This window comes from Rhinolophus ferrumequinum, chromosome 13 (assembly GCF_004115265.2).
Source record: "Rhinolophus ferrumequinum isolate MPI-CBG mRhiFer1 chromosome 13, mRhiFer1_v1.p, whole genome shotgun sequence".
NCBI classification, from domain to species: domain Eukaryota; kingdom Metazoa; phylum Chordata; class Mammalia; order Chiroptera; family Rhinolophidae; genus Rhinolophus; species Rhinolophus ferrumequinum.
Genome location: NC_046296.1, coordinates 5909370 through 5935248, shown reverse-complemented (window position 1 = coordinate 5935248; position 25879 = coordinate 5909370). Strand labels below are relative to the sequence as shown.

Genomic DNA, 25879 nt, shown 5'->3' with positions numbered 1-25879 from the left:
AATTACATGGATAAAAGAAATCAAATTTCTAAATAAATGGAGAAACAACATATTGGGTTCCTGAACTGGAAGACTCAACACAGTAATAATGTCAATTTTTCTCAAATTTATATACAAGTTTGATGTAATTATTATCAAAATTCCAGCAAGTTATTTTGTCGATTAAAAAAATTACTCTAAAATTTATTTGAAAAGGCAAAGGAACTAGAATAGTTAAAACATATTTGGGGAAAAAAACTATAAAATTGGAGGAATCAGTCTACCCAATTTCAAAATATATTATAAAGCTACAGGAATCAACAGTGTGGTATTGACAAAGGAACAGACACAAAAATATATGGAACATAACAGAGAATCCAGAAAGAGACCTAAACAATTATTCCCAACTGGCAACAGTACAAATGGAGGAAGTAAAAGTCTTTTCAATAAATACTGCTGCAGCAATTGAACACTAATAGACAAAATATGTTCATCTAACTCTCACACCTTACACGAAATTAACTCAAATTGTACTATGAACTTAAATGTGAAATGCAAAAGAATAAAACTTTAAGAAAAAAAAATAGGAGAAAATGTTTACAATCTAGGGTTAGGCAAATAATTCTTTACACTTGACACCAAAAGTATGATCCACAAAACTGATTAACTGGACTTCATTAAAATTAAAAGCTCTGCAAAAGAACCCATTAAGAGGAAGAAAAGATACGCTACAGAGAAGAAGATATTGTCAAACCACATATCCAAAAAAGACGAGTATATAAAATATATAAAGAATTCTCAAAACTCAAGAACAGAAAACAAGCATTCCAATTAGAGAAAGGACAAAAGACATGAACAGACATTTCACTGAAGAAGGGAATATGCAAATGGAAAGCAAACACATGAAAAGATATGATTAGCCATTAGCGAGATACAAAATTAAAAATGATAAAATACACACCTATCAGAATGGCAAAAGTAAAAAATAGTGACAATACTAAATGGCGATGACATGGAAAACTAGATCACTCATATTGCTGGTGAGAATGTAAAACTCTGAAAGTCTGGCAGTTTCATCAAAAATTAAACAGTTACTATACAACAACTGTACCCTTGGGCATTTATCCCCTGACATAAAAACTTAATTTTATACAAAAACCTGCACTTGAATGTTTACAGCATCAGTAATAGCTAAAAAATGGCTTCCTTTCACCAATGAATAGTTAAACAAAATGTGGTCCATTTGTACCATGGAATACTACTCATCAGTAAAAAGGAATGAACTACACAATCTAAGTGAATCTCCAGAGAATTATGCTAAATGAAAAATAGCCAATCACAAAGGATTGCATATTGTCTAATTACATTAATATAACATGCATGAAATGATAAAATTACAGAAACGGAAGTAGAGGTTGCAGGGGTTAAAGAGAGCAAGGCAGGATGAAAGTGGGTGTGGCTATAAAAGGGGAACATGAGGACTTCTGTTTACTGGTCAGGATGTAAGCAGCTTGGAAGTTGTCATTCCGTTCTAACAAGTAAAAAGGTGAACTGAGAAATTGACAACCTTTCTTAAATCCAACAAAGAAGTGAGATCACAGAGCAAACCACCAGCCCAAAATTTGTAAGGACAAACATGGAGATGTATAATATGCTAGAGCAGAAACCCATGAGCTAAAACTTCTGGGGGAACTGGTACCAGAGTAGGAAAATCTGAACTGCAGCTGCAAATTGCTGGAGGCCCAATGTGAACAAATCTGAGAGTTAAAAACGCTGGTCAGAGCCAGTCATAGGGGAGTTCCCAAATTTTGTTAGCTTTAGCTCCAGGAGCTCTAACAACTTCTTACACTGAAAACTGAAGAAAAATCCCCTCAAGCTTCAAATAGAAGGAGGGAAAAAGTAACCATTTTGAAATATACCACAACAGTTTGTTGTTCTTAACAACATTTGTCCTAAGAGAAACTATTTTACCAGAGCCTAATCTATTGGAGTCTAAACCATCTAGGGGACGGGAAATACCAAATTCTAGCCTGCTCTAGCTTTCCACCTGGGAGAGGGGAAATACCCAACTCCAGCAAACTCTGGCAATCCGGTCCCACCTTAGGGGGAGAAAAACTGAGAAGCACTTGTGAAGTTCACAACACAGGGACACAAGCTCACTAAAACACTGAGACTTAATCATTCGACTACCGAACTCTTCCCCTTCCCACACATCCTACCACCAAATTACTAAAGGCTTATTTGCATCAGTTCCTTTCACACTGTACAACATGTCCACATAGAAAGACAAAAACACACAACATGAAAAGACAGAGCAAGCATCAGAATCAGACTCAAATATGGCGGGAATAATGGATGAGTAAGACTGGGAATTTAAAACAATGATGATTCATATGCTAAGAGCTCTAATGAAAAAAGTAGACAACATAAAAGAACAGATGAGTACTATAACCAGAAAGATGTAAATTCTAAGAAAGAATCAAAAGAAATACTATCAATCAAAAACAATTTAAAAAAAGAACGCCTATAATGGGCTCATTAGTAGACTGGACATGGTTGAAGAAATAATCTCTATGCACAATTATATGTCAATAGAAACTTCAAAACTGAAAAGCAAAGAGAATAGACTGAAAAAAATTAGCCTGAACATCCAAATATTATGGAATAATTATAAAAGGAGTAACTAACATACAGGTAATGGGACTAAGGGAAAAGAGAGAAAGGAACAGAAGAAATATTTGAAGCAATGACTGAGAATTTCTCCCCAATTCTTTGTTAGAAACAAAACCACAGAACCAAGAAGCTCAGAGAATACTATGGAGGATAACTACCAAGATGTGATTAAAAAAAAAATACAGTGAATGTTTAAATTAAAAAAAAAATTATTACAGTAAAAGCCACATTGCCATTAATTCCCCTCAAAATACTTCCCCTCATTTCGAACACACTTATCCCATCGTTCTTGCCACTTTCTGAAGCAGTTCTGGAAGTCCTCTTTTATGAGTATTTTTACTTGCATTGTCATGGCTGCTGTGATGTCTTGAATTGATTCAAAACGTTTACCTTTCACGGTCATTTTGACTTTGGGCAAAAAACCCCCCAGAAGTCGCACAGTGCCAGCCGGTGAATAAGGTGGACGATGACACACCGTAATGTTTTTGACAGAAACTGCCGTACCAGAAGCGATGTGTGACACGGAGCGTTGTCATGATGGAGGATGAAACTGTTTGCCCATTTCATGTTAATGCATTGTTCATGATCTATGATTTACGGCACACTTTAAAACACACCTTCTCTCAACCATAGCTCACACCTGACTGACTGCATTGAACAAATTGAAACTTGTCACACACTGTTACTACGGTTTGACATGCTGCTTCCCATACTGAGATCCCTGCCTTTCTGTTGGATGTCATTCGGCAGCAGCATTCACTGTATTTTTTATCACACCTCGTAGCAAAAAACCCCTCAGTACCCTACACTAAGGCATATCATATTCAAACTACAGAAAATAAAAGATAAAGAAAAAAATCCTGATAGAAACCAGAGGAAAAAACAGCTTACATATAAAGGAGCAAAGATAAGAACTGCACCCAACTTCTCAAAAGCCTATAACATGAAGAGAGTAGAATGAATATTTAAAGTGCTAAGAGAAAAAAAACCCCAATAACCTAGAATTCTACATACTGTGAAATTATCTGTCAAAAATTAAAGAGGAATGTTTTCACAGACCAACAAAAATTGAGGGAATTTATTACCTAGACCTGCCTTGCAAGAAGTGTTTATAAAAATTATTTACAGAGAAGGAAAATTATTATATAGCTTAGAAACTCGGATGTACATAAAGGGCATTAGAGAAGGAATAAATACAGCTAAATTAAAAACTTTTATTTTTCTTATTAATTGATCTAAGAGATAACAGTTTGTTGAAAATAATAGCAACAATGTATTCAATTATATATGTGTGTGTATATATACATATAAATGCTTATGCATGCTTATATATAAGTGAAATGAATGGCAGCAATAATACAAGGGAATGAGGGAGAGGAGAAAGGAATTACAAATATTTTGTTATTACAAAGTAATCACACTATATGTAAAGCTGTAGAGTGTAATTTGAAAGTGGACTCAGATTAGTGGTAAAGGTATAGTGAAAACTCTAGGTTAACTACTAAAAATGTAAAAAAAGAAGTACAACTGATATGCAAAGAAAGGAGGGAAAGAACAATTATATAAAATGTCCAATTAAAACCATAAAAGGCAAGCAAAGAGTGGAAGAACAAAACAGGATCAAAGAATAATGTCAGTGAATACAAAACAGTTAACCACTATGGTACATATCAATAATCCAATGATATTAAATCACTGTAAATAACAATAGTCAAAATATACCAATTAAAAGAGACTGTAAGAGTGAATCAAAATACAAAACCCAAGTATACACTGTCTGTAAGAAACTCACTTTAAATATAAAGACACATACCGATTGAAAGTAAATAGATAGATATACCATGCTAACACTAATCAAAGGAAAGCTGGAATCACTGTATTAATTTCAGACAAAACAGACTTCAGAGCAAGGAAAGTTACCAGGGAAAAGAGGGGAACCACATAAGGACAAAAGGGTCAATTCTCCAGAAATACAAAACCATACCTTGGGTACGGTGATCACTTTTTAGCTACAACACCAAAGGCATGATCCATGAAAAATAACTGATAAGTTGGACTTCATTAAAATTAAAAACTTCTGCTCTATGAAAGGCACTGTCAAGAGAATGAGAAGATAAACCACAGATTGGAGGAGAAAATATTTGCAAAAGACATATCTGATAAACGACTGTTATCCAAAATGTAGAAAGAATTATAAAAACTCAACAATAAGAAGACAAACAACCCAATTAAAAAATAGGCAAAGGACCTGAACACATCACCAAAGAAAATATACAGGTGACAAATAAGCCATCTGTTGTGCATATGAAAAGATGCACAACAGTATATGTCATTAGGGAATTGTATATTAAAATAACAATGAGCTATCACTGCACACCAATTAGAATGGCCCAAACCAAAACACAGACAACACCAAATGCTGATAAGGATGTGAAGCAACAGAAACTCTCAGTCATTTCTGCTGGAAATGCAAAATGGCACAGCCACTTCAGAAGGCACTTTGCAGTTTCTTAAAAAACTAAACATACTCTTACCATCCCATCCAACAAATGTGTTCCTTGGTATTTACCCAAAGGAGCTGAAAACATGTCCACACAAAAACCTGCCCATGGATATTTACAGCATCTTTATTCAAACTTGCCAAAACTTGGAAGCAATCAAGATGTCCTTCAGTAGGTGAAGGACAGTAGGTGTCCTTCAGTAGGTGAATGAATAAATAAACTACGGTATATTGAGAAATGAAATGTTATTGCTAAGTGAAAGAAGCCAATCTGAAAAGGCTATATACTCTGTGATTCCAACTACGTGACATTCTGTAAAAGGCAAAGCTACAAAGACAGTAAAAGGAGTAGTGGTTTCCAAGGTGTGAGAGAGGCATGAATAGGCAGAGCACAGAGGATTTTGAGGGCAAATTTTTAGTACCAAATTATTCTGTATAATACTATAATGGTGGTTACACGCCATTATATATTTGTCAAAACCCACAGAGTATAAAACACCAAGAGTGAACCCCAATGTAAACTATGAATTTGGGGTGATAATGATGTGTCAATGTAGGTTCATAGATTGTAAAAAATGTTCTCCTTTGATGCCGGATGTTGTAGTGGGGGAGGCAGGGAGCGTGCAGGAAATCTATGAGCTCAATTTTGCTGTGAACCTAAACCTGCTCTAACAAATGAAGTCTTCATATTAAAAAAAAATGAGGAATCTTTATGGTAATGGAACTGTTCTGTTAACTTGACTATATCAATGGCAACATTGTGGCTGTAATATTGTACTAGTGTTTCAAGATACTACCACTGGAAGAAACTGGGTGAAGGATACAAATGATCTATTATTTCTTATGACTATAAGTGAGTCTACAATTCTCTCAAACAAAAAGCTAATTTTTTTAAAAAAGTACATGCAATTAGACAATTGTTAAAAACTAAAATATTCAGGATCTCCATCAATAAATGTTGAGGAAGTGAATGCTAGAGTGGCTAGAACGCTACTTTCTACTAGGAAAAGTAGATGTAGGCTCGCAGTCCTGAGGAGGATGCTGAATACGTATTTGAAGACAACAAAAATAAACTATAAATTATCTGAAGGAAAATGAGAATATTTGGAAGGAAGATAAAACAAAGTGTCACTCAACTTTGTGAGTCTAACCTCCTTGTTGCTGAAAGCAAGCATTCAGCTAAGCATTTTCAGAAACCATTATACAAATAGCAAAATCAAACAGACTATAAAAAGAAGACAGTGACATTAACCGATCGGATAATTTATATACCTTTGTTTGGTATATGCATACACACTCGCACAAATAATCACGTACTTACCCATATGCACCATAGAGGCAAAATATTTAGGAGGATATTAACTCAGGAAAGATGTTTTTCCTTAACCTCAGTCGTCACACTACCAAGTCACTGACGGTTAATGCTACTTAATCGGTACTGCACCCAGACGTTTAACTGTGTGCTTCCTAAGATTCACGGGACCAAGATTTAAACTACCTGAGCACAAATTTGTTCTTTTTTAACCAAATGAAAGCTATAACAGCATTTATCAATAGAACTGGGGAAAATCTTTTTTTCTTTTTTTACAAACCTACAATTCATAGTATAAATGATTACATATACTTGTCATAATTTGAACTAAATGACCCTTACGTGAGTAGGTAACATACCATTTATTTTATAAAATGCTGGAATAATTTTTCTTCTTTGATTAGGTTATCCTAATAATTATTATTCCATTTAGCCAGTGTGTATTTATTGGCATAAGCACAAGAAATACTTAATTTGTATTACCTTCAGTACAACATGAAAAATTATGAATTAAACAATGGAGGGACAACAGTTCGTTTTAACAACTCCTTATTTATACAATTCTAAAACTCAAAAAAACAATGTCATATACTGAATCACATCTACAGCCCTGAGAAATAAGATATCTGAAAGGAGAAAGAAGAGACAGCGGTAAATAAAGCGAAGGAAGCAGGAAAAGTCCTGAAATATAAACAGAACACATGCAAAAAAATGTGAAAGAACAAGATCTAAAGAAATAATACCAAATAAAAGCAACAGTTGAAGAGAGACTCCTATTAATTTATTACCTGTGTTCCAGCATCTAGCTGCCGTAGAGACCAATACATAAATTTTACAAAAGGCTCATGAAGTTTGGCATTCACAAATGGCATCCACTGTAGCTGCTCTGTCATCATAGGTAAAAGCTAAAGATAAAATGATGGAAAATATAAATGCATAGTATTTTTAGTTATCTGAAATCAATTACCACAATTTTCCAAATATCATCTTTTTCCAAAAGAAAAAAAGAAGAGCTCTCTAACAAAAATATCACTTTGAAACAATATGCACTTTTCTTCCCTAGCTGCTTGAGGGCCACCATCGTGAATGACACAGTAACTATGTGGACCAGGAAGTTCATGACCAATAGACCACTTCAAAGAAACAAATGGTCACCGATGTCCTTCACTCTGCGAAGGCAACAGTACCTAAGACAGAAATTTGGGGAACACTAGCTACAATGTACAAGATCTCATCAGATGTCATCTTTGTATTTGGATTCTGAACCCATTTTGGTGGTGGCAAGACCACTTGCTTTGGCACAATTTATGATTCCTTGGGTTCAAAGAAAAATGAACCCAAACATAGACTTGCACGACATGGGCTGTGTGAGAAGCAAAAGACCTCACAAAAGCAGTGAAAGGAACACAAGAACAGAATAAAGAAAGTCAGGGAGACTGCAAAGGCCAATGTTGGTACTGGCAAAAAGGCAGAGTCAAGATTCATCAGGGACTTTATCTGTGGTGATTATGCAGATTTTTCATGAGAGGATTAACCAACTAAAAACTTTTATGTGAAAAAAAACTAGTCCCGTAAGACTATTAACACTCGTAGAGCTGAAAAATCCCTATCACCTAGTGACGTTGCAGCCATCATAAAGCTGTGGCACAAAGGCTGCAACATCCACAGGGTTGTGGTTGAGATGAAACAACTTGAGCCTGGGTGTGGATGCGGACAGCCCCGAGGAGCTCCTAGAGGTGGTTCCTGAGGAACTGACTAATGAGGAGTTGGAACTGGAACAAGGAATACATAGCTGAATAAGAGGCAAGAGCAAAGGAAACTGCAGGAAAAGAAACCAAAGAACCCTCAATGAAATTCAGTGAGGGGTTCAGCAGAAGCTTTTACAGATCTCAACAAGCTCCTTGAAAAGTATGAAAACATGGACGCCAACACCAAAAGGTTTTCATTTATAGGAATGCTCACGGTACGTTATCTGTTTATGAGTTTTATGAATAAATATTTTTGTGCAGCTGTACAATGTGTTCGTGTTTTAAGCTAGTTTCTAATACAGAAGAGCCAAAAAGTTTAAAATAATTAAAAAGTTTATAAAATAAAAATGTTACAGTAAGCTAAGGTCTGTTATTGAAGAAAAAATTTTATAAATTTAGTATGGCCTAAGTGCACGATGTCTATAAATGTACAGCCATGTACAGTCATGTCCTGGCCTTCACACCCACTCACCACTCGCTCACTGACTCACCCAGAGCAACTTCCAGTCCTGCAAGCACCATTCATGGCAAGTGCCCTATACAGGTGTGCCATTTTTTAATCTTTTATAATACATTTTTACCGTATCTTTTCCATATTTAGGTATGTTTAGGTACAGACATACTTAACATTGTGTTAGAATTGCCTCCAGTATTCAGCACAGTAACTTGTTGTACAGGTTTGTAGCCTAGGAGCAAAAGGCTGTACCATACAGCCTAGGTGTGTAGTAAACTAGACGATATAGGTTTGTGTGAGTGCACTCTGTGATGTTTACACAATGAAACTGCCCAATGCTGTGTTTCCCAGAAAGTATTCCGTCATTAAGCAACACGATTATATATATGTATTTCCTTTGACCCAGCATTATTAGCACATACAGAATTTTAAGGAGCTTAAACTATACAAACATACTCTCTGAACCTTAAATGGTTAAATAAATTTATAGTACATATATAAACATGAAAAATGATAATGACATCTATAGTTATTGCTCTATGGCTTATTCTGGGGTGACACAAACAGATTACAAAAAACCAAATGTAATAAAATCCCATTTATATAAACATGTTTATATGAATTTATAATGGAAGATTACGTGAAAGGATGTTTTTTTAAAAATATTAACAGTGAGATTATAGTAATTGGGGTAATATTTACTTTCCTCTTTGTGTCTGTCTTGCTTAAATATCTTAACATCAATTTGTTAAATTCATACAAAACTTTTAAAAAGATGTTTATCAAACTTGCTTCAAAAGTACATCATTTTGCTGAAAGATTTCAAGATCATAAAGATATGTTCTAAGTTTTTGATAGAATAATCCCACTTCTGGTATACTAGCCTAAGAAAATCACCCAAAATATATCCAAAAGCACATGTACGAAGATATTTATTATTACATTGTTTATAAGAATAAAAACGTGGAAGTTAATTGCCTAGCAATAGGGAAATGATTAAGTCAAGTGCATATCCACTCAGTGGAATAAAGATGACTAAAAGGAACTATATTAATAAATTAAGTAAAAATAATAAAAGCTGGGATACAAAATCATATATATATAATTGGACCACAGCTGTGACAAGTACACGTAAGGTATGAAAATAAACATACAAGTCTGGAAGGGCATATTTGACCTTTCAAAGTAATTAACACAGGGTACTACTAACCACTCTGTCCTTTTGAAATACTCTCCTCGGCTTCTGTGACAACAATTTCTCCTAGTTTTACTTCTACTGTGTTTCCCCGAAAATAAGACCTAGCCGGACAATCAGCTCTAATGCGTCTTTTGGAGCAAAAATTAATATAAGACCCAGTGTCTTGTATTGTATTGTATTATATTATTGTATTATATAATACATATACAATTATATAGTACATTAATACAATATGTATTATTGTATTGTATAATATTATAATATTGTATTATATATTATACTATATTATATTATATTATATTATATTATATTATATTATATTATAAGACCCGGTCCTATATTACAGTAAAATAAGACTGGGTCTTATATTAATTTTTGCTCCAAAAGACGCATTAGAGCTGATTGTCCGGCTAGGTCTTATTTTTGGGGAAACACAGTACTTGTCTGGTCACCATCAGTCTCTATTGCTGGTTCATCCTCATTCATGTGTTCATTAAATGCTGAAGTTCCACAAATTCAGTATTAGCCAACACAGACTAATTAGCCAAAACAGACAAATGACTCCCACATCTACATCTATAGCTCAGATCTCTCTGCTGAGTTCTGGGGTCCCTTACTGGATCAAAGCCTTCAGATGCATCCATTCTCAGTATCAAAACCAACTTGTCTAAAACAAATTTTTCAGAGTGAGGAGGCTCAAACCCAGATCTCCTCCAATATTTCCTACTTTGAGTGAATGCTACCAACATCATTCAGGTGCAAAAGTCAGAAACCTGGGAGCCAACCTGGACACCCCAACATTTGTACTGGATCCATTACCAAGTGTCATCAATTTGCAGATGATTCCCAAATTATATCCCCAGCCCTGACCCCCAGAATTCCACGGAGGATTGTCCAACAGCCTCATTGATAGAGACCCTGGGCTTTAGTTATTTTCTAGAATGAAATTTCAAGCAAAATTGAACATTTTCAGTTGAGAAATGCCTAACTGTCCTTTTGTGGATGAAGGAATTTGATAACCACCTACTGTGTTAAGGTTATAATTCCAGTAAAATTTTATATACTTAATCTTACCCCACCCTGTATTATAAGATTTAAAATTGGTAAAGAATGAAAAGTGCTTTGTTTTAGAGGGAAACAGAACTACACATATGTATACAAGATAAAGTACACAGAATTATCTATAAGGTATCTCTGCCACAAAACAAGTTATGTAACACTACAAGGAAGCATGCAGAAAAATTAAGAATGTGAAATATTAAACTGACCTAGACTCTTCAACAAGTTATTAGCATAAAAAATGAGAGTGAAAAAGAGAGGTAGAGGAAGTGATGTGTCCCAAGTTTAAAGAGACTGAGGAGACAAGACACTAAGATCAAGAGCACCGTGTAGGCCTGGTTACATTTTGCTTTTGTTGTGGTAGTGGCTGTTAATTGTTGGTAATAGCTTTACTGAGATATAATCCACACACCAGACAATTCACTCATTTAAAGTGTACAATTCAGTCAACTGTAATTGAAAAATAAAAAAAAATTATTAAAGGCTGGAAAAATAAAAATTGATCTACAAAAATTTAAAAAAGTGTGCAATTCAATGATTTTTAGTAATTTCAGAGTTGTGAAACTACCATCACAATTAGTTTTAGAATATTTACATCATCTCTGCCCCCAAAACACTAACCATTAGCAGTCACCCCAACTTTTCCCCAACCACTCCAGCCCTAGGCAACCACTAATCTACTTTCTCTATATAGATTTACCTATAATATAGATTAATCTAATATAAATATAGATTTACCTTTCTCTATTCGGCATTTTTCGTGTAAATGGAATCCTATAATATGTGGTCTTTTGTGACTTGCATCTTTCGGTTAAATTTTCAAAATTCATCTATGCTGTAGCATGCTTCAACACGTCACTCATTTTTATCACCAAATAATATTCCACTGTATACATATACCATTTTATTTAACCATTTGTCAGTTCATGGACATTCGGACTGTTGGCAGTTATGAATCATGCTGCTATGAACATTCATGTACATGTTTGTGTGTGTACATATGCCGTCATTTCTCTTGAGTACATACCCAGGAACGGAACTGATGACTAACGTGGGAAATCCATAGTTACTCTTTTCAGGAACTCCCAGACTATTTTTCAAAGTTGCTACAACGTTTTACATTTTCACCAGTAGTGTATGAGTTTCAATTTACATTTTAGCCATCCTAGTGGGTATGAAGTAATACCTCAATGTGGTTGTGATTTGCACTTCCCAAACTGCTAATGTTCTTGGGCATCAATTCATGTGCTTGTTGACAATTTGCATATGATTTTTAAAGAAATGTCTAGTCAGACACATTGCGAATTTTTAATTAGATTTATCTTTTTTATTATTGAGCTGTAAGGGGTTTTTATATTCAAGATGGAAGTCCTTTATCAAATATGATTTGAAAATTATTTTCTCCATTCAGTAGATTGTCTTACGAGATGTCCCTTTGAGAAGAATGTATATTTTGCTGTTGTTGGGTGGAGTGTTCTGTGTGTTAGGTCAAACTAGTCTATAATGTTGTTCGAGTCCTCTATTTCATTTATGATCTGTCTCGATGGTGTATACATTACTAAATGTGGAGTACTCAAGTTTTCTAATAGCAATTTCACGTGTATTGCCATTTATTTCTCCCTTCAATTCTGTTAATGTTTGTTTTACATATTTAGGAACACTGATACGTTATGCATAAATATTTATCACTTATACCTTCTTGATGAATAGGTCCTTTCTTATCATATAGAATGGCCCTCTTTGTCTCTTTTTTGATTTAAAGTTTATTTTATCTGATACTTTGTCTGATCTATCCCTGCTTTCTTTTGGTTACTATTTGCATGGAATATCTTTTTCTATCCCTTTTACTTTCAGCCTATGCATGTCCTTAGATCTATAGTGAGTCTCTTGTAGACAGCAAATAAAACTCTTTAAAAAGAGTTTTAAAACTCTTGTAGCAGTTTTAAAAACTGCTAGTTTTTAAAAAAATCAATTCAGCCAATCTTATGCCTTTTGATTGGGGGGTTTAATCTATGTACATTTAAAGTAATTACTAATAGGGAATGACGTAATATCGCCATTTTATTAGTTTTGGTCTGTATGTCTTACAGTTTTGTCCCTTTCTTTGCTTACTGCTTCCTTTATATTTCATTGATTTTTTTGTAGTGACATGCTTTAATTTGCTTCTAATTTCATTTTTGTACACTCTAAATATTTTCTTTGAGGTTACTAATGCAATTACAATAATAGACAAAATATCTTAAAGTCAAAACAATCTATTTTAAAGTGGTAAAAAGTAAACTTCAGTCACTTACTAAATCTCTACTCCTTTGGAGCTCCACCATCCCTTCTACTATTGATGTCACAAATTACATTATTACATATTGTATAACCCATTAATATAGATTTATAGTTATTTTTTAAATTTTTGTTTAAATTCTATGCAAGAATTAAAGGAGACTTATGAACCAAAATTACACTTTAGGTCACTGTATTTGTCCACACATTTCCCTTTTCTGGAGAACTTTCTATTTTCATGTAACTTCATGTTGATGTCCAGTGGCCTTTCATTTCAACTTGAAGGGCTCCCTTCAGCATTTCTTGTATTGTGTGTCTAATAGTAATGCACTCTGGAACTTTTGTTTCTCTGGGAAAGTCTTACTGTCTTCATTTTTGAAGAACAGTTTTGCCAGATATTATATACTTGGTGGGTGGTTTTCTCTTTCAGCACTTTGTATATATCATCCTAGAGCCTTTGGGCCTGCAAAGTTTCTGCTGAGAAATCTGGATATTCTTATAAAAGCACATTTGTATGTGAAAAGTGGCTTTTCTCTTGCTGATTGCAAGGTTCTGTCTTTGACGCTTGATGGTTTGATTATAATGTGTCTCTGAGTGGGTCTTTTTGTGTTTATCCTAGTGAGAAGTTGTTGGGCTTCTTAAATTTGTATGTTCATTTATTTCCTCAGACTTGGGAAGTGTTCAGCTGTTACGTATTCAAATAATTTCTCTGCCCTTTTCTATCTATTCTCTTTCTGGGTCTCCCATAGTACATACATTAGTCTACTCGGTCTACTTGACAATGCCCCCTAAGTCCCTTAAGCTCTCTTTACTTCTCTTCATTCTTTTTTCTTTTTGCTCTTCTGGCTTGATGACTTCAAATAACCTGCTTCACCTTCATTAATTCTTTCTTCTGCCAGATCAAGTCTGCTGCTGAGGCTCTCTAATGAATTTTTCAGTACAATTAATGTATTCTTCAGCTCCAAAATTTGTTTGGTTCTTTCTTATAATTTCTATCTTTTTGTTGTCATTTTCAATTTTCTCATGCATTGTTTTCCTGATTTTGCTTAGTTGCCTATTTGTATTCCCTTTTAGCTCATTGAGCTCCATTAAGAGTTTTTAAATTCTTTGTCTGGAAGTTCAGAGAGCTGCATTTCTTTATGGCTCAATACTGGAGCTTTGTTTTGTTCCTTTGATTGAGCCATCTGTCCCTTTTTCTTTGTATGTCTGGTGATTTTTTTGATTTGGGCATTTGAAAAACACCACCACCTCTCCCAGTCTTTACGACTGACTTTTTGCAGGGGAAGACCTGCACCAATCAGCCCAGCTAGTCTTTCTAAACTTTTCTAGCGATCTGTAGTTTGCTTGTTTTTTGTTTGTCTTTTTTAATTTATTAGGGTGACAACTGTTAGTAAAATTACATAGATTTCAGGTGTACAATTATGTATTACATCATCTATAAATCCCATTGTGTGTTCACCACCCGGAGTCAGTTCTCCTTCCATCACCATATATTTGAACGATCTGTGTTTTTAACTGTCTTAATTTCCAATGTGGCTGACCTGTTTCTTCTCAGGAGTCCAACCTCTTTCTTCTCCTGGCATCTGCCTGTGGAAGTATAGTTCTATGCAACTCTAATGTACTACAACACTCATGTCTATTTTCTGAGGTTTCCAAACTATGCCACTGTTCCTGTCAGCACCCTGACTCAGGTAGAACAGAAACCAGTCCTGCAACCAGCCCTGCAACCAGCCCAACAAGCTAAAATGTTGGATGCACAGTCCACTCTTGTTTTTGTCCCAAGGAAGGAGCTATGATACAGGAATGTTTTCTCCTGAGTGCATTGTACTACACTGGAAAAGTTAGGGGCATCCAAATGCCAGAAATTTTCCTATCGCTTTTGATGGAGTTTCTTCCTAGTTATGTGTTGGCCTGAGTGCTATAGCTTCTAAACTCATCTCTAGAATTCTTACAAACAGGTTCTGGTTTGTATATTGTTGTTAACTCAGTGTCTCCATTGGGGAATGAGGACCTGGAGTTTCCTAGTCTGCCATTTTGATGATGTCAATCTTCTACAGATATTTTTGTCAACCATCATTTTTTCTTTTTCCTTTTTTTTAATTGGGGAATACTGGGGAACAGTGTGTTTCTCCAGGGCCCATCAGCTCCAAGTCGTTGTCCTTCAATCTAGTTGTGGAGGGCGCAGCTCAGCTCCAAGCCCAGTCACCATTTTCAGTCTTAGTTGCAGGGGGCGCAGCCCACTGTCCCATGTGGGAATTGAACTGGAAACCTTTTGCTGAGAGCTCGCGTTCTAACCAATTGAGACATCCGGCCGCCCCGCCGGCAGCCCAGCGGCAGCTCGTTGTCTTCAATCTAGTTTTGGAGGGCGCAGCTTACTGGCCCATGTGGGAATCGAACCAATAACACTGTTGTTCAGAGCTCGAGCTCTAACCAACTGAGCCATCTGGCCACCCCAACCATCATTTTTAACACATTTCAGCAGATTCCACTTAGGGTTGTACTGAATTACTGTTTTCTCAATTTCTTTGAAAACATTCCACCTATCTCTTTTTGAGTCACACAAAAAAATCAGTCTTATATGATATACCAATTTGATCATTTATCTAATATACCATATTTAGTCCCCAATGGTTTTTGTTTTTAAATATTAAATCAATCCTCAAATGATAATGGGTTACAACTGTAAAAAAGTATACAAAATGCTTCAGAAGTTTTTAAAGGCAGAAAATATTTTGCAAAAATATTTGAGTTATTCTAGTAAATATATTTAAAATAAATATAGTAGCCAGTGTTTCATACAATAATGCTGTTATGAAAGCTTCAAAAAAAGGGCTGCATTACTTTACAATAAAAAATTGTACAGATTCCTAAACAAAAATCATAATGCTTGTGTTGGCTACAAGAATATTCACTTAAATAATTTGTTAATTTGGTACTATTTATCCTTCCCTTATTTTATTAAGAAGGCTATTCATAAGCTTTAAGACTCTTTTACCTTTACTAATATATTAGTAACCATAAATTGAAAGTAAAATTTCAGTTAAGTATCTAGGCTCCACAAAAATTGTCAGTCCAGAATAAGTCAACAAATGACTATATTGAAGAATGATAAAAAGAATCTTGTGACAAACATGTGCTAAATAGCCTCCTCTTAGGCCATTAATCTGACATAAAAACAGAATATTACATGATCTGTATTCCACTTGTTAAAATTGTCAATTGCTAGCCTTAACACCCTAGTACTGCCCTATTGCATCCAGTTCTAACAAATGAAATTTCACCACTGAACTTTAATACTACAGGCCTTCTTAATTAGCAGCTTCTCCTGAAGTAAGATATAGACACAGTAGTTGATCGAGGTGCTAAAAGACACAAAATTGTAAAAAAGCTGTATTTGTTTCCTATTCTCCCATAACAAATTAGCACAATCTTACTGATTTAAAGATCACAAATTTATTATCTTACAGTTCTGGGGGTAAGAAATCTGATATGAATCTCAACCAGCTAAAATCAAGGTGTCAGCAGAGCTGTGTTCCTCTCTGGAGGTAGGGAAGGGTCACTCAGGTTGTTGGCAATACTCGGTTCTCTGTGGTTGGAGGACTGAGGTACTCATTTTCTTGCTGGCTGTCAGCCGAGGATAATTCCTAGCTCTAGAAGCCATCCACATTTCTTGGCTCATGGCCATCTCTTTAAAGCTGGCAAGCATGGGTTGAGTCTCTCTGACCTACTCATCTACCTCTTTTGTCTGCTTTAAGAACTCCTGTTGCTGGGCCCACCAGATAATCCTGGTTAATCTCTAACTGGAGGTCAACTGATTAGCAATCTTAATTCGCTTCTTCCATGTAACAGAACATACTGACAGGTTCCAGAGATTAGGATATGAACATCCTGGGGGGTCATTATTCTCCCTAGCACAAATGGCACTTAGAAGAAACTTTTTAGGTAAGGATGAAAACTGAAAATAATTTCCCAATATGAAACCCTGGCCTGTATTTAATAATCATGAAATTGCTTCAGAAAACATTAAACCAAACAAACAACTTTAGATGTCTAGTCTTCAAAGCTTTAATGTACTTTTTGTGGAATATAACTGTCAATCTCTAATGACAATTTATACCAACTAGAAATTATGACTACCAATATCCAAATTAATGCCTGTAATTTAAGAAAACAGTCATTTCTCTTTGTTAATGAAAAGACTCTTGAAAAGACTTTTTATCCCTTCATGACAAAATGCAAAATAAAATTATTTTAGTGGGACTGAATCCTAAAATGATGTGTGTCAGGAACTGTTCACATCACATTTGCCTAACTCTAATATATAATTATTTTTCCATTTTGGGATATGTTTTTAATTTCTGGCCTCTATTCTTAAAAAGAAATTCCCATCCTGTTAAGAAAAATATAATAGGAAATAATTTTAATTAAGTCTGAAATGAATGTTTTTAGAACTGACTACTGACTGATGTTTTCTACCAAAAACACTTTCAATATTTTTCAATATTTTTTCTTTTGTAAAATATACCATAGGCATTCCTTTTTTAATCTTCACGTCTACTAAGTCATATATTTCAAATTGAAAAAAAACAAACCTTTACACACTTCTCCTGAATCTCATTTCTCTGAGAAGCAAATCCGAGTACAGGCTTTTCACCATCCATTCCAGACTCTTCACTTTTCAATTTACTAAGGTGATGATCCGAAATCCAATCCATGAAGATTGTTAAAAGTTCATAAACTTGTGCGTTAAGTGGTAACTATATGTAAAAAATTAAATCAAACATTTTAGTTCACAATCTCATAAAACTTCAAAGGCAAGTTTTAAATTTGGTGAGTGATTATAGAATAATTTGCCTAAAGCACTTCACTAAAATTTTATTTAAAAAGCTCTAAATGAAAGAAATTCCAAATTAAAACTCTCCAATTAACATTAGGAACAAGTTAAATGCTGGCAGAGAAGGGGAGAAAAACCCATCACAAGGAAATTGAAAGTACTACACCTTATTACTAAAACAGAGAACATTCATAAAAATTCTTTATCCAAGTGTGATAACATAGAAAAGTAAAACTGGCCTTAACTTGAGAGCATGAACCACCATAAAGAAAAGACTTTAACAAATTTAAAGGTTTCAAAAGTTAAACAATTTCCACCATGGAACTTTATATTTTCTTCTCCAAAATGCTGTTTCTTTCTTTGTCTTTACATTACAACATTTTATAAACAGGATATGAATTTTTTTTCCTGGAAATCCTGTTCTCTGAGTCTACCAAAATGGGAGAAAAAAATTTATAAATTCAGTTACACTGATTTTAGTATGCCTTGAAATCATTTTTAGCCCATTTAATTCAACATTTGTCACACATTCACTTGAAGCAGGGAACTATGCTAGACTTAACTTGATTTTTAAAAATCTGAAAAGACAGAAATATAAAAGCAAATTAATAAACTAATAAAAAGCAACATTAAGCAAATAAACTATAAAAGCAGAATCAGATGACTGAAAACAAAACGTTATATTATTCTGAATAAGAGCAACTTTTAAATTTCTTCAAATAAAATCTTTACATGAAAATTTTAATCATCTTCAATACCTGACTATAAATGCTCCACATTTTTCCAATTCCTTTTTAATTTAAAATTTTTTCATCACCAACATCCATGGAAGGTTGTATCCATGCCAGGAAAAGGAGGGGGTAGGAGTCATGAAATATGACCTTACAACTACACACAGAAAAACCCCTTTGTACATATCTGACACCTGGCAGAGGGGAGAGTAGGCAGGGAAGTGGCAGGCTGGGGCCAGCCCTATTGGCACAAAAAAATCATAGGGCCCAGGCCAGTAGAAAAGGTAGACCTTGCAGGTTTGTGTCGCCACCCTCGCTGTGAGGGCCTGGGCCAATGTGATGATGTGGGTGTGGTTTCTCTATTTGTGCATGATCTCCCCTTCCTGCTGGGAGAACTCCTTGACAGTCCGCCCACCCTCGATGACTTTGAAGAACAGCTCTCACAATGCAGGTAGCCTGGGGTGAGCAGTTGCAGGTAGACCACCAGGTAGTTCCAGGTCTACCAGCAGGTCGGCTACTGTGGTCTGCTTCTCCACCTGTTCAATCTGGTCTGTAAAAGCACTACGGAAATCCTCAGCTGTGAACTCATGAAGCCCTGGGACACCAGGTCCTCTTGTCTCTTGGCAGATACAGCCTTGAACCACTAGAATTCCTTGCTGACATCCAGCAGCACCTCCAAGAAAGAGAATCCAAAAGCTCGAGAGCAGCAGTTCCCATCAGGCCCGGCTGTGCCAATATACCCATGTGAGTTCTTTCTGTGGAGGTCCTCGACCTTCTATTGTTGGATGTCATCCTCTGCACACTCCATGTACAGGACGTAAGAGTTCCAGCAGCTCTGAGACCAGAGGCTTCTGCACAGCCACCTGCCGCTGACTGTGGCCCTGCTGAGCCACGACAGCTCCATTACAGGCCAGTTAACACTGTCGGAATCACAGCCCAACAGCAGCTCCTGCCTCTGCTGCTGAGGTTCCACCACTGCCATGTTTAAACAGCACTGCACTCCCAATGTGGGAAAAGAACTAGAGAATTTACAAAAGTATTAAAGTCCACAATGAGATATCGCTGCCCGCCCACTGGAGGTCAAAATGAAAAAGACTAAAAACACCAAATGTAGACAAGATTGTGGAGCAACCAGAACATTCATACATGGCCAGTAGAAGGATAAAATGGTACAACCACTTTAGAAATCTGTTCAGCGGTTTCATTCAAGTCAAATACACATCTACCTTATGATCCAGATTTTCCAGTCTTGGTAATATTTCCAAGATGAATGAAAACACATTGCCTACAAAAAGCCTTGTGCACAGATATTGCTAGCATCTTTATTCATAATAGACAAAAAAACTAGAAACAGTCTGGGAGTCTATCAAAAGAATGGATAAACAAACTGTGTGATATACTCATACAATGGTATACTATGGAGTAATACAGAGGAACAAACTACTGATACACTCAACATTATAATGAGCAAAATAAGCCTTACACAAATGAGTACATACTATACAACGCCATTGACTGAAGTTCTAAAATAGGTAAAATTAATTTATGGTAATAGAAATCAGATCAACAATTACTTCTTACAGGGAATAACTGGGAAGGTACATGAGGAACTTTCCAGGGTAATGGACATGTTCTATATCTAGCTGTAGACATGAGTATAGGCATTTGTCAAAGCTAATCATACTGTACCCTTAAGGACCTATGCATTATGTTACTGTATGTAATTTAAATAATACATGGAGGCCATCCAAGGGATGGACTGCAGTTTTGATAGAAAAGTAACAATGAGGCCTGTGGAATCTCAGAACACAACGAATAATAAAGCTGTTATTAAGCTTTATTTATAAGGTCCTGTGATTTGTGTTACTGTGCCTAAAACACTGCTGAAATATTGTTTTGTTTTTGCAAATAAAAGCATATTTGAAATATTAGAGATATTTCTCTGTAAAAGGTTATTATGGTGAATCCTTTCACACCAAAAAGAATGTTTGCTAAACGAAATAAAAAAGATTAAAAGAACAAAAAGAAAATTTCCTCTTTTCCCAATGGAGAAATAGTCAATAATATCATACCTTATAAGTTTTTGAAACTGGTACTTTTTCTTGTTTTAAACTTTTCATTTCGTGAGCAACATGAGCATTTCCTTTCAATTTCTGTATTGTCATAAACTCAAACTTCCTCTGTAACAGTACAGATGCATTAATTAAAGAACAACTACATTAAAAGTGAGAAAAATCCAAAGGCAATAATTTTAAAATTCACTTGTGTCAAAAGAGGAGAGCAGACAACTTACCTGCAAATTATCTAAACGAGCTTGAACTCTTTTAGCCTGAATCTCCATCTTCCTGTTTTCTTCACTTACTTCATTTAACTAAAGTAGAAAAATGTTAGATATTTCAATATAATCATTAAGCCGATTTCATACCAAAAGTTTTCTAGGTAACTTACTATCTTATCTAGTCTGCATAACCAAGCAATGTAACAAAACAGAAATAGCATTCATGATGAAACATCACAGATAAAAATCACCATTTGCCCCTAAAACATTAATAGTATATACGTTTATTTCATTCTATGAAAAATTTTTAAGTCTCCTAACATCTTACAAGTATTCGTTTTAATGGGAAATGTCTTTTATTTGAAATTTTTGTTGAACTATAATAATGTATGTACAGAAAAGTATACAAATCATTAAGTATGCAATGTAATGAATTATTGGGATTGGATTAAATATATATATTAATTTGGGAAAAACTGACATTACCATATTGAGTCTTTCCACTCATGAACATAAGACAGCCTTCAGTTTATTTAAGTCTTCTTTAATGTCTTTTAATAATATTTTGTACTTTTCAACATACATGTTTTACACATCTTTCTTTAGATTTACTCCTGGAAGGCTAATGTTTTTTGATGCTATTACCTAATGGTATCTTTCAATAAATAATATTTACTATTTATTATTACATAGAAATACAGTTGATTTTTGTATATTGCACTTATATCCAAAGGTTCTCCTAAAATTGCTTAATTCTAATAACTTGTCTGTATACTCATTTGGAGACCTATATACATAGGTACATAATCATGTCATCTGTCGGTAATTCTTATTTCTTCCTTTCTAATCCTCACTTTCTATCTTTTCCCCCCTTATTTCATTGACCAGGGCTTTCAGTATAATGTTCAATAGAAATAGTAACAGTAAGCACCTTTATTTTGTTCTGGTCTCAGAGAGAAAATATTTCAGTAACTTGCATTAAGCATGAATTTATAGTTGGATTGTGTTTTTAGATACTCTAATACTTCAGAATTAAGAAGCTCTTTTCTATCACTAGTAATTATCATGAGTTGGTGCCGAATTTTGTATCATAGAAATTATAATGATTTTTCTCCTTTTATCAGATAATGCATTAATTTTCAAGTGATAAACCATTCTTGTATTCTTGAACTAAATCCACTTATTTGTACATATTATCCTTCTCATGTATTGTTGGATTCAATTTGCTAATATTCAAAAATTTTGTATTTATATTCACGAGACTGGTTTGCATTTTTTTTCCTAGCACTGTTCTTAACAGCTTTAGTTTCAAGGTTATTCTAGCCTCATACAACAAGAGGAGTTTGTCTCTCTTGTCTATTTATGTTTAAGGTACATGATATTTCATCTTTAAAAGTCAGTCATGAGTCTTATTGTTCCTTCATTGAAAGTGTCTTTTTTTTTCTCTGACAGCTTTTAAGATTTTATCTTTATCCGAAGTTTTCAGCTATCTTTAAATAGCATGCCTATGTACGGTTTTCCTCAAAATTTATCCTATTTAGGGTTAACATAATTTCTTAAATTTGTGGGTTGGTGTCTTTCACCAGTTTTAGAAAATTCTTGGCCATAATCTCTTCACATATTATGCTTTTGCCCTATTATAATCTTTTTGGAACTCCCACGTCAAACTTTTAAAGTTCCACGTCTAATAAGACTTTATTTATAAAAATAGGCAGTAGTCAGGTCAGATTTGGCCCACAGGCCATAGTTTGCCAACATCTGGCATGAGGAATGATATGTTATTTGAAATTGCTAAATAAAAAGCTAAATTATTTCTGTGACTCACATAGTAATTTATGATAGCACTGGATATAAATAAATTTGCTTTAGTAGTAGTAGTAGTAGTAGTAGTAGTAGTAGTAGTAGTTTACCATTAAGTTTCGCCAAGCTGAGGAGACAAGGATTTTCTATTCTTTTTCCACTTGATCTTTTCATTTCAAGACTTTTCATGACACTAACAGTTCACTAACCCTGTCCTCTGCTGTGTCTCATCTGCTGTTAAACCCATTTATTGAAGATTTGAAAATCAATTATTGTAGTTTTCATTTTTAGAATTTCAATTTAATTCCCTTATAGATTCTAATTCTCTAACGAAATTCTCAATTTTTTCTACTTTCTTGAACATATTAATCATTATTTTAAAGTCATTTCCTATTCACTCCAATATCTGGATGACCTGTAGGTATGTTCATATTGTCTGGGTTTTTTTTCTCTTCATATTTAGTCGTACAATTCTCTTTTAATGCGCTTATTAATTTTTGTATAGAATGACAGAAAAAAATTACACTTTTTATACATGTATTTTCTTTCAGAGTGGGCTCATCCTTTCCTCTATTAGGTATTTAAAATGGGCACTGATCACCTTAATCTGATCAGGAAGTAAGATCAGTGAAAGACAGGCTTCAGTTTGAGGAGGGTTCTATCTACCTCTAACTCACCGCCTCTTAGGGTACAACCCTTTGCTGCTTTCAACTGTGAGCCTGGACTGTTCATTTGGGACTCTTTCCCACTGATGAATCTGAAACATTAATCCTTGTTTCCTCAGCTTGGCAAAACTTAATGGGAAACTACTACTACGACTACTACTACTACAACTAAAGCAAATTTATTTATATCCAGTGCTATCATAAATTACTATGTGAGTCACAGAAATAATTTAGCTTTTTATTTAGCAATTTCAAATATCATTCATCATGCCAGATGTTGGCAAACTATGGCCTGTGGGCCAAATCCAACCTGACTACTGCCTGTTTTTTATAAATAAAGTCTTATTAGAACACAGCTATGCTCATTCACTTACTTATTGCTATCGCTACTTTTTCACTGTGATGACAGAGTTGAGTCATTGTGACAGAGACTATATGGCCCACGGAGTCCAACATATTTACTATCTGGTCCTTAACAGAAAATGTTTGCTGACCCTTGATCTACGCTAAACTAGCCAACCATAAAAAAAGCATTTTGCCACTTGGTACCAAAGAGTTTCTCCCAAGCTCTTTCAGTTTGGGCACACCAGGCCATAAATCCAACTATCAATACGTTCAATCACTTAATAATGCACATACCCACTCCAATCACCACAAGCTCATATGAGCACACGTAAAATTGTTGAGAATTATATACACCTAAGAGACAGGAATGGGCAATGATATACCTTTGCTAGCAATTAAAGAAACCCTTCTCTTTTTGAGTGCTAGACTGAGACCGTGATTGGGAAAAAGTAACATCTCTAGGGATAAAGCAAGCTTCCAGACAACAGTAAATCAAGGTCATATTCCAATTGTGAAAGGCAATAAATGAACTTAGGGAAGCCAACAAATTAGATGAAGTGAGAAACAGGGTACCTAGTTATCACTGCAAAGGAGAAAGGTTGTAACAAGTAGTGACTACAGGAAATCAAGAACAAAAACAGGTAAGAACACACAGCCTAGCTAAGAAATTCCAGGAGACATATTATCTCTAAGAATCTGAGCTTAGTTACATTTTAGAATCCATAGTTTTCTAGTCTAATGCTTTAATTTTTAAAGTGATGGGGTTTACCTGAATTTCCACTCATTTATTTCACCTTCCCACACAAATACACACATAATCATTCTCCTGTCCCCTTCAAAATATTCCTTCACTTTCATATTTTTCAGTCAAACATTGACAAGGTAAAAAAAAGAAAAAGAAAACAGATACAACTCACAAAAATATTTGTTATGCAACTTTAGTATTATTAACTACTGACCTAAATTATACTAGTTATATAAATAAATAGTTACAGTGAAATATGATACTGGTCTATACTCATGAGACTATAAGCAACTTGAAGGCTTCCTTCTAGTACAGTGTCTAGCATATAACAAATACTCAGAAAATAAATGAATGTTAAATAAGCAGTCGTGTAACAGCAGTTAAAAGTCCCCAGGTTATCAGGATTTTTTTCTTTTGCTTGTTTTTAAATCTAGTGATTGCTTTTATATTTTAAAAAATTTCAAATTGCCAAACTTCTCAGCTGGTTGCCAGAATAGATATTAATAAATCAAAACCTTAAGAATAATACTTTATATTTAGAAGTATTTTATAAGAAAGTTAACGAAGTTAATCAAAATTTTCTCTAGCAAAGGTTGTAGTTCTAAGACTGACTTATACTTTGTTAAATATAAACTATACAGTTCTAGGAATGTCTTATAATCTAATATACATTAAAATAGATCTTACCTGTTTTTTTAAGTTATCATTCAATTCTTTCAATGCATCAAAAGAGGACCTTAGTCTCTTGCTTTCTTTATTTTTTTCCTTAAGAACTTCAGTTAAGTGCTCAACTTCTGCATTGTGTTGCTAGGAGGAAAAAAACAATCTGATCTAAAAATTAGGTAAGGATTCCACGTCACTAATGCTACTGAAGATGAAATAGAAATTGGAACTCCTTGAATCAAAAGGACTTTAATCAGTGTATTTAAGCAAATGTGACTAATATTGCAAATAATTTAATATTAGTAATATTAATAATTTAAAACTGTATAATCAAAGTAATAACAAAGCATTAAAACCATTTGTTACATACCTATTAAAACATATTATACTTAAGCAGCAATAAGGCTTCTGCTCAGAAAAATCTACCACAGAAACTCAGCGAAATAATTTCTATTTGATATCATGGAATGATAAAACAAAGAAGGATTTCTGATCCTTTTCAAGAGAGTAGTTATTCATAGCTTTATAGATTAAAATTTAAGGTTTAAGTTACCCTTGAAGAGTAGAAGAAATAGTCCACAGACAGAACAAACTAAATTTTTGTTCTCATAAAGTAGC

At 34.5% G+C, this 25879-nt stretch overlaps 1 protein-coding gene and 1 pseudogene across 3 annotated transcripts in view; both read right to left on the bottom strand.

Annotated features, from left to right (window-relative positions):
- CCDC138 (coiled-coil domain containing 138) overlaps window positions 1-25879 on the bottom strand; it is a 71462-nt gene that overhangs the window by 29420 nt on the left and 16163 nt on the right. For 2 of the 3 annotated variants that reach the window (XM_033124289.1, XM_033124290.1), the window contains 5 exons: window positions 25286-25405; window positions 21059-21136; window positions 20838-20945; window positions 17793-17957; window positions 7253-7369 (listed from right to left, as the gene is read on the bottom strand). In XM_033124289.1, coding sequence (XP_032980180.1) covers window positions 7253-7369; window positions 17793-17957; window positions 20838-20945; window positions 21059-21136; window positions 25286-25405 — 588 coding nt within the window. The remainder of the gene's footprint in view (window positions 1-7252; window positions 7370-17792; window positions 17958-20837; window positions 20946-21058; window positions 21137-25285; window positions 25406-25879) is intronic. The other variant, XM_033124291.1, reaches the window with a different exon arrangement.
- Window positions 18798-20401, bottom strand: LOC117032697 (ubiquitin thioesterase OTUB1-like; annotated as a pseudogene).